This window comes from Pteropus vampyrus, unplaced genomic scaffold (genome assembly GCF_000151845.1).
Source record: "Pteropus vampyrus isolate Shadow unplaced genomic scaffold, Pvam_2.0 Scaffold642, whole genome shotgun sequence".
In the NCBI taxonomy this organism is placed as follows: Eukaryota; Metazoa; Chordata; class Mammalia; order Chiroptera; family Pteropodidae; genus Pteropus; species Pteropus vampyrus.
In genome coordinates this window covers 142353-160388 of record NW_011889423.1, presented here as the reverse complement: position 1 = coordinate 160388, position 18036 = coordinate 142353, and the positions used below count along the sequence as shown (strand labels likewise).

The following is an 18036-nucleotide window of genomic DNA, read 5'->3' as shown; positions in this document are numbered from 1 at the left end:
TCTCACCAGCTGTTCAACCTGAGTGAGTCATTTGAACCCTTTGGACTAACTGTCCAGTGAGAAATGAATGAGCAATTACAAAAGTGATAACAGCTGTTTGTCTCTAACTATGAAAATGTGGCTAGCAAACTACAGGTAAGGTTGTTCAGGCTCTGTTTAGAGCCTCTATGATCACTAGTCCACAGCATTGTATTTTTTATCTGATTGTAATATGTTTTAGTCCTTCCCCTATACACTGGATGGGTCTGCTTTTTCTCTTTATGGATTTGCTAACTGCTAAAGTAACAATGCCAGCCCCTCATCACCTACCTGGCTGCATAGGTCCAGTAGGTCTCACAGCAGCCTCCAGAATATGCCTAAGAAAGGGAGCTCAGAGGCTAGGGCTCTGTCAGTAAGGTTGGCTAGGGTGCCTGGCCATAGTAACTAATATGGGTAACTAATTTGGATAAATTTCTATTGTGGCTGCAAGTGGAGAATGTTGCCACCCAAAATGGCCTCTGATCACTTTGTTCAAACACCTGTTTGCTAATGAGCAAGTGCTAAAGTTGACTGAGTTTTAGATAGCAGAGGTTATTAAGTGCTAACACTCTTAAACAAATGTTCTGAGAGGGAATGGGAGTTGATATTAAATTTCTATGCAAAAGGATAGAAGAACATATAGGAACAATATATTAAATCTATTAATTGTCTTGCATCAAGACCTCTGTGGGCTGAGAAACAGGGCCATTTTTCATTACAAAGACCAGATACTAGAGGACAAGGGTGAGAGGAAGTACTAAACCTTATAGGTCACCACAGTGTTTCTTTGTATTTCTTGACCCTAACCTGGGGCTATACAGCTATTAGGAAAATGTGACTTCACTGCATACACCCCAGAGGTTGGCTTGGATGTTGATTAATTTGATGATACCAATTAATAAATATTTGTTGAATGAATGATGAGGGACTGTAATCAATCCCATGGATTTGAGTCTCCTTGTCTCGGAAGATATATTTGCCACAGAGGTCAGCATCTATCTCAGCTAACCCATCTCCCAAGATGGGCAATTCTACTATGTGGAACTATTGCACTGTTTCAACGTGTTAAGAATTAGGTATTTTAAAATATTTAAGGAAAGTAGGATGACAGCAATGTAATCTAGCCTTACACATTGCAGGTCTAATGTTCCAGTTATCTAATGCTGCATAACAAACTGCCCTAAAACTTAGTGACATAAAACAGCAACCATTTTACTATATTTCTCACAATATTATGTGTCGTTGCTTTCACTTAAATTTAGGCAGGGTTCAGCTAGATGATTCTTCTGTTCCATGTTCATTGATAGGATAGTCTAGAGGACCCAAGACAGCTATGTTCACATGTCTGGTACCCTCGTGGGGATGGCTGGAAAGCTGAGCTCAGCTGAGACTGTTAACTGAAGCACCTGTATGTGGCCTCTTCAGCATGGCAGTCTTAGGGTAGTTCGACTTACCTGACAGCTCAGGACTCCCAGAGGGAGTATTTTAGAACCCCGAGTGAAAGGTTCAAGAAGGTTCCTTGGACCTAGCCTCAGATGCCCTAAACTGTCACTTCTGCCACATATATTAGTCAAGCAAGTCACTAGGTCAGTCCAGATTAAAGAAATTAGAAATCAGACTCCACTTCTCAATGGGAGGAAGAGCAAAGAATTTGTGGCCTAGTTTAATCTATCATGCCTGGCAACAATGACTAGTCAGGGGAGGATGGCTCATAGTGAGAAATAGCACTTGAAGGAAGGTGAAGATGTTAGTAAATGTCAATAGGCCAGAGACCAAATGCACAGTTGTTTTGAGTCAGAGGAGTCAGAAGGGAGAAGGCTCTGAAGTTCATGTAACTTGCAGATTGGCTTCTGTGTCTTTCAGATGGCCCAGAAAGGCTCCTCTGGGATGTCAAGGACTACCGAGTAAGTGCTTGTACATATATTACAACTTGTGCGATGCTTAAAGTTGGCAGTGGTTTGACTGAACAGAAACACAAGCTGTGAATCTAAAGGTAGTTAATCACAAAGGGGAAAAATATCTGATTAGAACCAATGATGTTTATATTCTCCAGGCTCTCACTCACTTTTCCACTTCTTATCAGAAGCTTGGCTTTCCCAGTTCAAAGTCTATCCCCTCCAGGAAGTTGGTCAAGGTCCCTCTCTCATACAACCATGTATTTTGTGTTTTAGTATATTTGTGACTTCTGAATATTTCTTTCTCCTTTGTGAGACTGTGAAGCCTTCAGGAGGCATGTTTATACATTTTACGCACTATCCTTCACACTTCATAGGTGCTTAACAAATGTCAAATTAAAGTGGGGGATGGAATGAGAAGTGTGCAATAAAACTGACTAGAAGAGGTGAGCAATTTTAATAGGTGGTAGGGCCTTTAATAAAGGGGCTGCTAAGGGCTGAGGGGATGGCATTCTTTCACCCCAGAAAGAAATCAGTCTGGACACTAAACTCATCAGTTGAACAATGCAGCTCAATACCACTGATCAACAATTAGAGGTGTAGACTGTATATGGAGAAGAAAGTGTGTCATCCTTTACATAATTGGAAATAGGAAAAATAAGACAGCTCCATGAGGGTTAACCCAATGGGGAACGGGATGCCTACTCGGCTCTGGTATAGTTATCTAATTGGCAAGACACCCTGATTTGATCAATGACAGTAATCTGAAAGAAAATTTCTTCAACTCAAGAGTGGCTAGTTTAGAAAAGCAGGACTCAAAGGAACAAATATTTGCAATATGCATTTAGCACTGTCCATGGGAGAGAAAGCTGAATTTGGATTTTGTAAACATCTTGCCATTGAGAGATTTTTTCTGTTGCAAGGCAGAGGTAGGTTACATGGCTTCTTCAAAATCCAACTGAAATATTCTTTAGAGATATCCATGTAAGAAGCCCAAACCTGTAAAGAATTTTTATAAGATTTTATTTGAGCCAAACTGATGACAATGCCAGGGAGCAAGATCTCAACTCAAATGCTCCTGAGAATGACAGTTTTGCAGTTTCTTTTTTACATTTGGAATTAAGGAGGAAATATAAGGAAAATAACATAAAAGTGGGAGAAAGTGAAGTACAGGATAGTTAAGATTATGGCTCTTTTGCGGGTGGTTATGCTCTGAAGGGTCTAAATAAGAGGATTACTTCCGGAATTTCAATGGTGTGTTAACCTAGATACTCAAGAACAATGGACAGAGCTTCCTTAAGGCAACAATACACCTTTCACTAAAGAAGTTATATGCTTGGGGAGTGATTACCCACTATGATCTGCCCAGTTAGACATTTATCATCAGATCACTCTGTGAGGTTACATATATATAACATAAAATACATGTACGTATATATACACATATGTATGTATGTGTGTGTATATATACATATACATATATATGCATAAACAAAATTCACATGTGGCAGGGACATTTCTTATTAAGCTGCAGTGGGGGTAGGTAGTTATTGTCTGGGGACTCAATCTAGACCAGTGGTTTTCAAAATGTCCCCGGATCAGAGATCAGGATCACCATTACCTGAGAATGTGCTAGAAATGCGATTTATTGGGTTCTATCTCAGGTCTCCTGAATCAGACATTTTCGAGGGAGGTGGGGTAAGCAACAATCCTAATTTCAGTTAGGGTTCTTAAACTTTAGCATTATCAAAATTGCCTGGAGAGCTTGTTAAATTAGCACAGACTACTGGGCCTCACCCTTTTTGCAAACATCTTGCCATTGAGAGAGTTTGGGAAATGTTAGTGTTTGGAAATGTAGACTCTCAGGCTTCACCCCACATATCTAGACCAGTGCTTCTCAAATTTAATGTGAGAATAACCTGGGAATCTTGGTAAATTACTGATTCTGATTCAGTAGATGGAGTGGGGTCTGAGAGTCTGCATTTCTAACAAGGTGATGCTGACAATACTGGTCCATAGTCCATTTTGATTAGCGAGATCCTAGGACAGAGGTTCCCAAACTTATCTGTACAATAGTATCATCTGGAGAACTTCAAAAACTACTGATGTCTGAGCCCTACCCTGAAGATTGAAATTTAATTGGTCTGGGGTATGCCCTGGGTTTTGGAATATTTTAAAGATCTTCAGTGATTCCAATGCACAAGTCTTGCTGGACTTGAATTTCTTTGCTGCTGTGGCTAACCAGAAAGTAAACTCTAGATCTTCTGTGTCAATCAGGAAGTCATGGTCTCCAGCTGTTATTCTTCTTGCATCACCAGTGTCCTCAGATCAGATGCTTTAATGCTTATTGGACTAGGATGGAAGTGTCTGCACATGCTGTTCTTTCACTGGTGGGGCAGGTAGTTCCCACAGAGAGCAACGGAGTAGGAGGCCCTGAGGTTGGGACAATTATCTAACATATATTCCAAAGGGAGGAGGCCTTATAGATTTAGGACTTTGGAAAGAAAGTCCTAAGTGCACTCTCCTCTCTTCTTACTTCCTTTTCTTCAATATGCCCCTACTTTAGTCTCCTTGCACAGCCTCTTCTTTCAGGTTTCCTAGGTCTTGTGTTCACTCTCAAACTTCTCCCCTTCCCCTACAGATAGACCGCCAAGGGCAGTACCCTAGGGGGTGGTTCTCAGAAATTTGTGGAGGCTTCTTTTTTTTGGCTCTCACAATGATAAGAGTAGACATTTAATGGGCAGGGTCTCAGATTGCTAGGTATTCAGCAATCATGTCCCACATGATGTCCAACATGATGAGGGACATTCCTGGATCTCTGACAACTTTAAACTGTCTTGCCAATCACTCATGTAGTTGTAAAGCCACTGTAATTAGGATCTAACTTAAATTTAAATGTAAACACAAGGCATTTTATGCAGAGTTTAATATACACCGAGCTTTCCAGAAACGCAACTACAATGAACATCATGGGATGATCATACCTTGCTTTGTTTGAAAACCTGCCAAAAATCATTCTCCATTTTGGAAAATCATGCCATATGAGCAACTCTATTCATGGTATTTCAATCACCATCCCAATACCCCTGTATCATACTGCATTTGTATCGGTTACATTCAAGGTGATTCTCTGTAGAGAGGCATGCATCTGAGTACCACATTGTGTCTTTCTGAATGTGGCGCCCAAATATTTACATTCCTTAACTCATAGTATTTTATAATAAATCACCTTTCTTCTATTATTCCTTCCTATCTCCTTAGGATATTTTATTAAATTTTAAAGTTGTGTGTAGGTAAATTATATTTATAAATTGTAGTTCAGTAGGATAAAGGGGACATAAAATATTGGTTATCAAGAGAGTGTTGGGACTGATGGGTGGGTGGTAAGGGTGGCAATCTAAGGAAGAAAGTGTGATCTGGCTCAATAAATTGAGAAGACAGGATGCTCCAATTCTGAGATGAAGCTCAGCTGTTACTCGAGAATGAAGGGTACCTATCTAAGGAAAATGATATTTTTCAGAAGACAGATAACCTGTTTTACTCAAAGTGAGCACATTTCTCCAGCTGCTACCTGTTTGGCCCTGCTCTTCTTGAAAGAGCACTAGCATTACCGTGCTAAAGGTCACTTGTTTCTTCCCTGAGCCTGGTCCCACCTTCTAGGAAAGGGTTCTGCCTTAGCCATTCGGAATGGCTCCAAACAGATTCTTTGAACCCACGGATTTCCCCCAGAAGCGTACTGGCTGCTCTCAGTTCACCCTGACTTAATTATGCCATATCTGCACCTGGTTACAGGCCATAACTTTAGACGTTCTGTCTTCTTTTAAGTCTTTTCACAAATTAACTTTTGGATGCATTAAGAGTCCAACTATCTTTGACACCAGGAAAAAAAGGTGTCCAGGTAGGCAGTGAACCTACCAAAATCTTTTTCAAGAACCGTCGTTCCAAGATACGAGAAAAAGGAGTGGAAATTTAGCAAAACAGGGGACTTTGGTAGAGAGGAAGCCTGAGGGCCAAGAGAAAGGAGGACCGGGAAGAGAAAAGTAGGCGGGTACCAAACTCACGCCGCATGTCCTCTACATTGGCACTGCGAACCGGGAATCTGCGATCTGGGCAGCTACCGCGCGGCCCCGCCCGCTGCGCTACTCTGCGCGCGCGCAGTCCCCTCCCCGCACCCTGGCCGGCTTCTCCTTTAGCTCCCACTCTTCCCATCAGCGCAAGCGGGAGTCCGCTTCCTGCTTCCTATTGCCGGGTGGCTCCGGGAGGCTCCGAGTGCAGGTAGAAGCCGCCCTGGCCTGGCCCGGGGTTCTGGGGCGCCGGGCTGCGCTGCCGGGAGTCGGTGGGAAGGGCCGAGCGCGGCCCAGGCTCTGGGCAGCTTCGGGAAGGATGGGATAAGGCGGGAGGAGGGCAGATGAGAAAACCAGCGGAGAAGAGGGAGGGACAAGGAGGATAGGGTATAGAAAAACAACGGACGAGGAAGAAGAGATCAGGCGAGTCTCTCTTAACTTCCCTGGTCTGTGTGTTCCTCGTAAGGAGAGCGTAGCTGCCACAAACGGGTGGTTCGAGCACTATTCGGAGTAATCGAAACCCGGGCTGTGCGTAGTAAACAGGATAGAATATCATATAGCCAACTTAAAAGTGAGGTGGGTATTAATGTGTCAATATGGCAAGGTCTCCAAAACATACCAAATGTAGGATAATGTCTGAAGTATGATCTTTGTGTAACGCAAAAAAAAAAAAAAAAAAAGAAAAGGGTGGTGGCGATAGTGGAGGAGGCATATGTTTGTATATGCATAGAAAGTGTCAAACTGTTCATATAAAACTGTTAGCAGTGGTTATCCCTGAAGAATGAACCGGAGATGGGGAGTGGGGACTTTTCCTTTGTAGCCCACAGCTGAATCTCCTTTCACAAACTCCAGAATGCAAAAACTATTTAACTGTATTTTTCTGTTAACTTTTGAGACTTTTTTTTTTTTTAAAATCTTGAGTTAATTTTGAGATTCTCACTCCTTCTCCTGGGGGCTTATATAGTGCAAAGACATGAGGGAAGTATACAGGGTGCAGAGGCCATCATTCTCGTAATTTGCCCACGCTGATGTACAGTGTGATATCCATTGTCCCTTCTGGTCCTGGATTGTCAGTCCATTCAGATTTTCTTGGAAATATTCTATGTTCCTGTTTATAAGCTCTTGCATTTAAGATTTAAGTGATTGACTTAACAACATACTTATTCCTAAAACACTTAAATGTAAATAGGAGATAAGCATTTGTCCAAATAAGTAAATATATTCCTAATGATATAAGTTAAAGCATTCTGTCAGAGATTCTTAATTTGCAGTTAATGGAGATTCTAAGAGGTCCATGGATGGACTCCCTGAAAATTGAATGTGAAATACTGATGTTTTTCTGAGAAAAAGCTCCATAGCTTTCACTAGATTTGCAAAAGCCTCTGAAACCTGCTGACTAGGGCATTGGAGAAACAGTGGTGAACGAGGCTAAAAGGGTCTCTGTCCTCAGGAATTTATAGTCTGGTGAGGTGAAAGACAAACAGGCAATTATAATACAGAGGATGTGTTCTATGATAGAAGAGGTATGGTGTTATGAGAACATAGGGCCCCCTAAACTAGACTGGTACTGGGTGTCAATAAAGGCTCCTTGAAGGAACTGACATTTAAATTGAAGCCTGCAGAGTGAGAGGAAAGTAGAATTTGGCCTGGTAAAGGAAGGTTTGGGTAAGGGGGTGGTTTTGGTAGAAGGAAGAGTGTTCCAGGCATCTACCTGTGCAAAGATCCAGAATCAGGAGATAACCTTGGCAGTTCATAAACTCAAAAGAATTTGTATGGTTAAAGATTTGAGTTAGATGGGAGATGATCAGAAGCCAGGTTATGTGTGTGATGCTGAGCATACAGAGGGAAACAAGACCAAGGAGTCCTGACCCTCAGGGAGTTCTATTTTAGTAAAGAGAAACAGTGAACAAGTAGGCAAACAAGTAAACAAGATAATTTTTTATCATGATAAAATAAACAAGGTAATGTAGTAAAAGGTGGATGGGGTATGTATTGGGTAGCGCCTTTAGACAGATCTACATACTGTGTGCCACATGGATTGAAAGGTTTCAAGAAAGGTGATGGCAGGCAAAATGGAGAGAATTAGATAGATGTGAGAGACACTGAGGGAGTAGAATCAATAGGATTTGGTAGTTTATTGGGTGATAATAACAAATAACCATAGATTCCATTTATTGAATACTTACTAAGCACCAGGCACTGCTTTAAGGGCTTCCTATATTTTTTCTCATGTATTCCTATAGCAACTCTGCGGGGAGGCATTTATCTCAATTTTGTAAATGAAGAAACTGAGGCACACAGAGTTTAAGTAACTAGCTCAAGGGCCCAAGTAGATTTAAGGTCCTATAAGGATTTAAACTCAAATCTATTTTACTCCATATCCCTGTAAGCAGAAGGGGCAAAGGAGAGGGGATAGATTTGGGGAAGATGGAGGAGTGGGATCTATGGAATTTGTACCTTTATGTCATCTAAATGGACATGTCCAATGGGCAAATGGGTAAATGAGTTTGAAGCTCAGATGAGATTTAGATCAAGGAATAAATTTGTGAGTCGTCAGCCATAGAAATGTTATTTGGAGTCACAGAATAGGTGAGACCATACTGGGAAGGTATATAGAATGATTAGAATAGAACTCTAAGGAGCATTAATATTCAAGGAATAGCAGAGAAGGAATCCTCAACAAGGTGTGGTCAGAATTAAGAGGAAAACCAGGACAGTAGCTGGTTAAGCTTCTGGTTAAGCTCTTAAGCTTCTGCCTTACCTTTCTCTACTCCTCTCTCTTAGAGTACCCCCTGTATTCTCACTGAAGAACAGCAGTCCTCAACCTTTTTGGCACCAAGGCACCTTTTTGGTGCTCCTATGAGAATCTAATGCTTATGATCTGAGGTGGTGCTGAGGCGGTGATGCTAGCACTGGGGAATAGCTGCAGATAGACAAAGCTTTGCTCACTAGCCCACCGCTCACCTCCTGCTGTGTGGCCCAGTTCCGGAGGTTGGGGACCCCTGCTGTATAACACTGAATATATCCTTAAAATGAACCCAGTTCTGGCAAAAGAAATACTGGTTATTCTCTGCCTGCAGGTCACTGACATTACCAAGAGGGCTATGAGAAAGATATATTTCCAGTGCAAATGCACTCCCAGTATAGCTAGGTGCTCATCACCTTTTCTCCTTTTAGGATATATTGGTTGGGCTCCAGCCATGGAGAAACTCCATGGGCATGTGTCTGCTCACTCGAACATTCTGTCTTTGGAGAACCAGTGCCTGGCCACACTTCCTGACCTGAAGGCCATGGAGAAACCACACGGGCATGTGTCTGCCCACTCGGACATCCTCTCCTTAGAGAACCAGTGCCTCGCCACACTTCCTGACCTGAAGACCTTGGAGAAACCACATGGGCATGTGTCTACCTACCTGGACATTCTCTCTTTGGAGAACCGGTGCCTGGCCATGCTCCCTGACCTGAAGGCCATGGAGAAACCACACGGGCTTGTGTCTGCCCACCCGAACATTCTCTCCTTGGAGAACCGGTGCCTGGCCACGCTCCACATTCTAAAGAGCACTGTGTCTGCCAGCCCTGTGCCCCAGGGTCCCCAGATATCTCCCCTGGTGCAAGCTGATCTGTGTAGCCTGAATACCAGCAACCATGTGTTCTCTGAGCCTCCAGTTTGGAGGGCTGAGTGCCTCTCTGATGGACTAGGCCTTCTGACCCACCCCAGGGCCCTGAAATCCATATCTGTCACAGAGAGAACTCAGGAAACAGCTTTGGTAATAGCTCCAGATGCTTGTTGACTCTGATCACGTCTGTTGGATGCTCTCGTCCCTAGCTTTCAGTGTTACAGTGTCTCTCTGTATTGCTCTGTGTCTGTGTACCTTTTCTCTTCAGAGCCTCTTCCTGAGGTGTCTTTTACCCCAGGGCTATCTTCATCAGCATCATTACCCTTATTGCATATCTAGTTCAGAGATTCTGGACATTAGAGCAAAAACAGGCCTTGTCCTTAGAAAGCCTCTACTCAGGAGGCGAGCCAGCATTATATTGCAGTAGCAGAGTTAAATCAAGTGCTTTCGAGATCTTATCTCAGGCATGAGACACATCTGCTATATCCTTCCCACCTTCTTGTATGTGCACATGCAACACATGTCCACTTGTACACATATACATGAGCATTTAGTATAAATATCAGAATCAGTAGACAAACACACATTCTCCTCCAAAGCCTTGAGATTAGGACAGAAGGAAAGGTTAATCTGAGCCCTATACTGTCTCTGCTAATTACAAGCCATACAACCTTAGGCAAAATTCTTAACCTTTTGAAGCTTTGATTTCCTCACCTTTAAAATGAGGTCAGTGAAAATCTGCTTCACAGGGTCATTGTCAGGATGACAACTACTGCCATCTTAACATTTATTTAGGGCTTTGCAACCTGCTGGAAGTCATACACACAATATCCCATTTAATCTTCTAGTGGCCCAACAGGTAGGTGGTAGAGAATGAGGAAGCTGAGGTTCAGAGTTTAAGCAGCTCAAGGTTGCTAGGGGATTGACCCTGGATGTGGCCCTTTTTATTCTGACTCCAGAATACTTTAATAGCATCATAGGAGGTATATGTGTGTGTGGTGGGTGGTGGTGGTGAGGTCAGGCTCTAGGCTGTGACATCAATAAGATGAAAGCAAGGGGAAAGATCATGAGGCATCTGAGCAAAGGCTCAGAAGATTTAGTTGGGGAAGGTGGTATGTGTGACAGTAAGATCCCTACACCAGACAGGACAGGTCAATACTGGGTGTGAAGGGAAAGGAGTTGGTACTAGAGGATAGATGCAGACTCTTCCTATCCCTGGGAGCTGCCTTCAGATCTCTCCATGTTCAAGGGGTTGTGGGTGCATGCTGTAATTAACTGCCACCATCCCCAGGGTCACTGGTCCTCTTCCGGAGAGAAGAAGTCAGAAGAGAAGGAATGGGCAGAGGCTCAGATGCCTTTTTATAGTCTAAGCTTGGGAGAAGAGGAGGAAGTGGAGGAGCTGGCCCTGAAGCTCACCCCTGGGGACTCTGAATCTCATCCTGAGCTCACAGACCAGGCCCTTCAGGAAAAGAAGGTAAAAGTTTCATAATGGGAGAGGTTGATGGTAGTGGAGGGAAAGGTGGGGGGTGGGTGGGAGGAGTGGTGCCCTAAAGCTGAACCAGATCTTCACAGGTGGAAAGGGAAGGAAGGGTGGCACCCAGCTCTTATTTCTCACTTCCTAATCCCCTTTTCTAACCTCTGGGTTGGACAAATATATTCTTGAATCTGGGGTCCATTCTCTCTGTCCTTGATTTTCTAAGTTGACCTGAGTGGATGCTGAAGTTGGTCCTCATTTCCTCTTTCTACCCCCTCTTTCCCAATTCCTAGATGGCTCTAATGAGCTTGCTGTGCTCCACTGTGGCATCAAATGTAAAGATGAAAGATGCAGCGGACCCTACCAAGGCTTCCCTCCTGGAAGTCTGTAGTAAACTTGCTCCTTTGGAGCCTGAGGATGGGTGTGGAAAGCTGGGAGCTAGGAACATGCTTATGGTGTGTGAGGGGGATGGTTACCAGCTTCATGCTGCAGGTGGAAGGTGCTTTACTTAGGAAGGGAATAAAGTCTCTGGATGAGTAGGAGGTCTGGTCCCTGGGGTTCTCTGAGGAGTGGGGCAAGTGGGATTGGGAAGGAGCATATGAGGGTTCATTTGTTCAGCAAGTACACAGGCTAAGTACACAGTACTGGGCCTTGAGAGTCATACCAATAGATAGAATGAAACATGATTTGGCTCTTAAGGAGCTTATGGTATTGTTATAGCGGCAAAACACTCCCAAATATTATGTAAATGCAAATGGCATAGTAGATAGTGAATGTTTCAGAAGCAGAGAAGAGGGGAAAAATGTTTTATTTGAGGCTTTGGAAGATGGCAGGTTTAATCAGCACTTGAACACTTAATAAGTCTTTGATAGATGCTGGTGGTGGGAGGTCTTGCAAAGAGGGAAGGGGCCTGGTTGACCCGGGAGGAGATCAGTAGACTCAGGAGAAGATATGTTGCAAAGGTGGATACAAGCTAGATTATGGAGGGCTTAGATGCAAAGCCAAGAGGCTTGGACCTTATATTTTATAGACAATATGGAGGGCTCAGTAAAGGTTTTATGCAGGTTGATTAGATAAGCAAGTTAGTTTAAGGCATGAAGCTCTGGGAGAAGTGGCTGAAATGCTCACCCTCACCATTCTGTGCCCTAGGCATCTCTGTACGCCAGGCAGCAGCTGAATGTCCGGGATGTAGCCAACATAGTCTTAGCCATTGCTGCCTTCTTGCCAGTCTGCCGCCCCCACCTGCGACGATATTTCTGTGCCATTGTCCAACTGCCTTCTGATTGGATCCAGGTAGCTGAGTTCTATCAGGTATGATATTCACCTCCCTAAGCCTTGGCCCTCACTTGATTCCCTCTTCTTTGCTCCCTGCATCCCTAGAGAAAATCTCAGACAGTTTGGCTTCCCCTGAGCTGTCTTCAACCTTGATGTCCAGACAGGACAACGTTTCCTGGTATCAGGCTGAGATGCCGCAGAGGGAGAATACGATTGAGAAGGGCTGGACCACAGTTAGAAAAATTGGTCTATTCTGGACCTTGTATTTACAGTGAAGAAAATGAGAATTATTGAAGTCTGCTGACTAGCCCAGTACCACAGAAACTGTAATTTTAGAGCTGGAGTTGGGAACTCACTCCTTATTTTGTGCTCTCATTTAACCCCATGAAGGGTCTTGTTTTGTTTTGGAGGATTTGTTTGGGGCTCACTCCTGATGGTCTCTTCTCTCTCTCTGACAGAGCCTGGCAGAAGGAGAGGAGAACAAGCTGGTGCCTCTGCCTGCCTGCCTGCGTGCTGCCATGACGGACAAATTTGCCCAGTTTGATGAGTACCAGCTGGCCAAGTACAACCCCCGGAAGCATCGGGCCAAGAGACGTCCCCGCAGACCCCCACACCCTCCAGTCAGTCTCTGCCTCAACCCTGGTCATTCATAGCCCAGGTCCCTTTTCTCTCGAAAGGGAGGGATAAAGGAACATGCTGACCCTGGGGGATCCCACATTAAGCATCTGACGTGTTCCTACCACCAGGAGCAAATGGAGTCAGAGAAATGCAGAAGGGCCCGGTAGAGCTTGAGGCAGAGGGCAGAGCCTGCATCTGTCCTAGCTGGCTTCCTTTTTGATAGAGATGGGCCTTCGGGGCTATTGGAATAGGTCTCTCCAGGGCCAACTTCCTTTCTCTTTTGGAAACTTCTCCTCTTGTCCCTACAGAAGACGGAGCATCCATTTTCTGAGACACAGCAGTATTTGCTAAAGCACCTTCAGCAGCAGCTTAAGAATAAACAGAAGAAGGTGCGTGCCTTGTTCTGTGGTTCTGTATGTGCGTGTACAATCTTTTCTCAACTAATATTTAGAAATGGAATCCCATTTGGTTTAGAGATATAATAATGGGTGTGGTAGGCACATGCTAGTCTCCTACCTGGGGAATCTCAACCTGACTACGGGGTTAGGTTTTGAGAGCACTGGGAAAAGCTTTGTTTATTTCCTCATTTCACTCTTCTAAGTATTATACTTTACTGATGAATCTCATGTCCGGCTGGATAAATGAGTTAAAGACATGAAACATCTACCTTCCATAGGAAGTTTAAAACACAAGTCAAACAAATTGGTTTTGCATGAATGACAATGCATTGCACTTAGTGGTTAAGAGCATAGAATATGGATGCAGAGCACCTGGGTTTGAATCCCAACACTACCAGCACTTGAGGGCCATGTGACTTTGGCCAAATGACTTACCCTCTCTTGCCTCACTTTCCTCAGGTATAAAATGAGGATAATAGCAGTACCTACTTCATTGGGTTTTTGTGAGGATTAAATCAGTTATTGTATTTCAAGTATTTCTAACAATACCTGGCACTGAATAAGTGATATCTATCACCATCATCATCATTAAAATAGATTATTAGGCAAATACATATTAGCATTACAAGAAAACACATTCTCAGGTGGTCAACTGATCTTTTCTCTTCATCCTATTAACATATCCCAAACTTAGCTCTTCTACCATAGAAGATTCTGAAAGCCAGCTTCTTTCAGTTTTTTAACTCCTTACAGCCTGCATTGTTCTGTTGCCTCCATTTCCCTGTTCCAAGTCTCAGTGATTTAAATAAGAACTGCTTTTCCCTATCCTCTAAGAACTAGGTATTCTCTGTTCATTCTATCCCTATCTTGTTTTTCACAAGTCAGTCATCCCACTTTACCATTGATAGTTCGGTCTTGTGTAAATGAAACACAGTGACCCCAAAACACTGCAATCTTATGCTTGCCATAAGAGCTCTTGTTGCTAGAGTTTTTTTACTCCCTATTCCCACTCTTTGCCCAAATCTACTTTGGGGAAAGAAATGACCTCATATGTATCGATGGTCTTAGGTTCTACATTCTGAAGAAAATAACCATGGCTATAGATTAAATGACCCCTGTGGGATTTGGGGATATTTCCACAGTTTGAGGAGACCTACAATGCAGTGCCAGAGAAAAAAAATCAATCAAGGTTCACCCTGAAGAAGTTAGTACAGCGACTGCATATCCAGGAGCCTGCCCAGCACGTCTACGCCCTGCTGGGCTACAGGTGAGAATATACACCCTGAATGTACATTCCATTTGGGTAACTCCATGACTTTTCAACATCCGTGACTCTAACCACTGTAGTTCGGAGGCCAGCCACATTGGTTTGGGCAAACATGGCCTATAAATTAGATTGACTGGCTTTGACTGGCTCACCTTTCCTGAGTTATTTTCACCTGACTTTGAAATAATAAGCTTTTCCTCCTCTGTTCCAGATACCCCTCCAACCTACAGGCCTTTTCTCGAAGTCACCTCCCTGGACCGTGGGATTTTAGCAGAGCTGGGAAGCGGATGAAGCTGGCTAGGCCAGAGACCTGGGAGCGGGAGCTGAGCTTGCGGGGAAACAAAGCTTCTGTCTGGGAGGAACTCATCGGTAGGGGAACCCTGACCATCACACTCCCTTCTTCTCTTCTCCATTTATGCCTCTCTGTTTTGGACCTTGGCTAGAAGATTTCCATGGCAGGATGCAGTTATCTTCTTGCTTGGTAGTTGCGTCACCGAAAACGATTGGACTTATAAGGTCTGCCATTGACCACACCCAAGTGGACAGTGGTGCCTGCTTTGAATAGCACTGGCATCATAGATAGGTAATTATTTCAGATGTGTTTAGATGATATATAAGCCTTTATCAACACATGACAAAAGTGGCACCTTCCCTCTGACCTCACTTGTATCAATATCTGTCTAACTCATCCAGACAAGGTAGAACTGACTGGCACAAGGCACAGTGGAATCTCCACAGAAATTCATATTCAGGACATGACATTTAAGGTAATTTGCCCACATTGATTAAACTAAATTCAGATAGGGGAGGACCAACTTACTTTCAATCTTCTCTTTCTCTCTGTTTTTTTTTTTTTTTTTTTATTGTTGTTAGTTTATTTTTAATTATAGAAGGCTCTATTTTGTTTTATTTCCTCTTATATCTTTGAAAATTTTAAGTCAACTTCTTTCTTTTGAGAAATATCTAACTGTACTGTGCGCCTTTTGACTGTTTGAGTTTTATAGACTTTTTATTTTGGAGCTTCAGAAGCCCAAGATAGCTTTTGCCTTATTTCTCTGTGAACTGCCATTTTTATATTGTACTTGAGTCAGCCTGAGTTGCTCAGTTGCTTAGCACTCCTCTCACTCTGTGGTTGTCACTGGTGGTGTACACATCAGAATCACATGGGCATTAAAATACACACACATGCACTCAGATGTCCGACAACCTCTTCCTCAATATTGATTCAACTTTGGGTGGAGTAGAATAAAAGGGCTTGGATGGCAGCCAGTATATGTAGGTGACTCTAGTATGCATCACCTCCACGTCTTCCCTCAGCCTTTGAATACTAAAAATATATTTCCTGGCTGAGATAAATGCCCATAGTCTAACCCAGTGGTTTCCAAGGTTTTTTGGTCAAAAATTTTTTTAATACACCAGAATATATGTACATGTATTTTTAAAAATTTTTTACATGCACTAATAAATTATGCACTTTAAGAAATACATAACATATAATTATATAAACAGATAAGAGAGTAAACAGAAATACATAAAGGAAAATATAATATATAAACATAAGTATAAAATATAAGGTAAAATGTAATTAGATACACAGATCCTTCTTTGGAGACCACAGGCTCATTAACAATTTTTTGGAATGAAATCAGTGAATTTCTCAGTCTATTGGATAAATACTCATGTTATTTTCTAGTATCATAAATGTGATATTGGACTTAAATTCTTACCAAAATGATCTAGAAACACTTTCATACATGGCGACAGTTGAGAGAAACTTGTGACTTCACGAAAGATACAATAGTTCATTAGTTGTCACACATCACTCATATTGTGTATACAACCTAATTTTTCTACTCTCCTGTTGAAAGCTGCTGATAGTGCAGGGTGTTGCCTGGGATGTGGGTATAGGGGCTGACAGGTCTGGTCTCTAAAGTGGTCTGAATGCACCTCTAGGGTACCCAGGAAAAATGTCACACCTCCTACTTATGTTTACCTTTATCTACAACAGCAGTCCCCAACCTTTTTAGCACCAGGGACCAGTGTTCCTGTGAGAATCTAATGCCTGATGATCTGAGGTGGAGCTGAGGCGATGATGCTAGCGCTGTGGAGCAGCTGCAAATACAGATGAAGCTTTGCTCACTGCCCGCCACTCACCTCCTGCTCTTTGGCCTGGTTCCTAACAGGCCACAGACCAGTACCGTTCTGCAGCCCAGGGGTTGGGGACCCCTGACCTAAAAGATAGAAGGCATTTTTCTAATATTTACTCTATAGATTAAATCCCTATAGTCACTTAGTCCACGTAGTATATGATTATGTGATTATGTGTCACTTATGACCGTTGAGGTTTATTGAGGAAGAGTTCCATAATATGAGGGCACTGATGATGCTCCCTCACCTTTTTTGGTTTCTACATAATGTGAAATCACAACTTACCTTTGAGCCATAAATGGATTTATAATTAGTATTCAGTATTAACCAAACTAACCCTCTAAAACTGACATAAACCTTAAAAAGATTTTGATTGGGAAACTAAGACTTGAAGATAATACTAATACCACAGGGATGAGTGAACAGTAAGAAAGTGACAGGTGAAATTCTGGTTCATTACAAGTCTTTTTCACCTGTACTTAAATGACAATGACTATTTAATCAGATCTTACAACAAGTTTGCTAGAAAAATTAAAAGGTATCAAGAGTACTATTTGAAATAGGGATTTATGGACACTATTATTAATGGTGAACCTTACCATAGGTGTAGATCGTGCCTTGAAACGTTGACTAATGATTGTACTACGTGTATACAATGTATAAATAAACAAACTTAAACTCGGAAATTTCACTTTTATTTATCTGAAAAGTATGGAGAATATATTTTGCCAGCTGAGCCCAATCTCAGGGCTGGACCCAACAGACAAAGGGATAAACATAAGTTATTTATCGAAACAGCCATCCCATAAATAGTGTTGTATAAATTTTGCTCCAAACTTCAGGCCAACCCTATTTTTTTCTTTCCAGACCTTTAAACATTTTGAGTAGGATAGGTTATATGTTAGGACCTCATTCCCTACATCCTGAAATTTCTACATGGCCTCTGAACTCCTTTCTCTGGTCTCTGACCTCTCTCTCATCTTTTGTTCGCTTTTCTTACCCTATTCCCGATCTTCTGCAGACAGTGGGAAGCTTCCTTTCATGGCCATGCTTCGGAATCTGTGCAACCTGCTGCGGGTTGGAATCAGTGCCCGCCACCACGAGCTGGTACTCCAGAGACTCCAAGATGCGGTATGTGTGTGAGGCAGGGAGCTGTGTGCCCCTGCTTCTATAGATTGACTTAATCTATACAGTAAATATTAGAGGTGGGTGTGGAGATGCTGCTGCAGGCTTTTCTTTGTGGCTAGGGAAGGTCATGGCCA

At 42.8% G+C, this 18036-nt stretch overlaps 1 protein-coding gene and 1 long non-coding RNA gene across 2 annotated transcripts in view; both read left to right on the top strand.

Annotated features, from left to right (window-relative positions):
• Window positions 1-6072: 6072 nt before the first annotated feature.
• The window catches only part of TEP1 (telomerase associated protein 1), a 35877-nt gene continuing 23913 nt past the window's right edge, over window positions 6073-18036 (top strand). Inside the window, exons 1-11 of the mRNA XM_011385016.2 lie at window positions 6073-6188; window positions 9155-9744; window positions 10886-11068; window positions 11362-11491; window positions 12117-12121; window positions 12218-12379; window positions 12802-12963; window positions 13270-13350; window positions 14502-14626; window positions 14838-14995; window positions 17796-17905. Of these exons, the coding sequence (XP_011383318.1) occupies window positions 9178-9744; window positions 10886-11068; window positions 11362-11491; window positions 12117-12121; window positions 12218-12379; window positions 12802-12963; window positions 13270-13350; window positions 14502-14626; window positions 14838-14995; window positions 17796-17905 (1683 nt within the window). The 5' untranslated portion in view covers window positions 6073-6188; window positions 9155-9177. The remainder of the gene's footprint in view (window positions 6189-9154; window positions 9745-10885; window positions 11069-11361; window positions 11492-12116; window positions 12122-12217; window positions 12380-12801; window positions 12964-13269; window positions 13351-14501; window positions 14627-14837; window positions 14996-17795; window positions 17906-18036) is intronic.
• LOC111733796 lies at window positions 15012-16457 on the top strand. The gene is made up of 2 exons (XR_002778173.1): window positions 15012-15209; window positions 15320-16457. It is a non-coding gene; the product is annotated as an uncharacterized LOC111733796 (long non-coding RNA).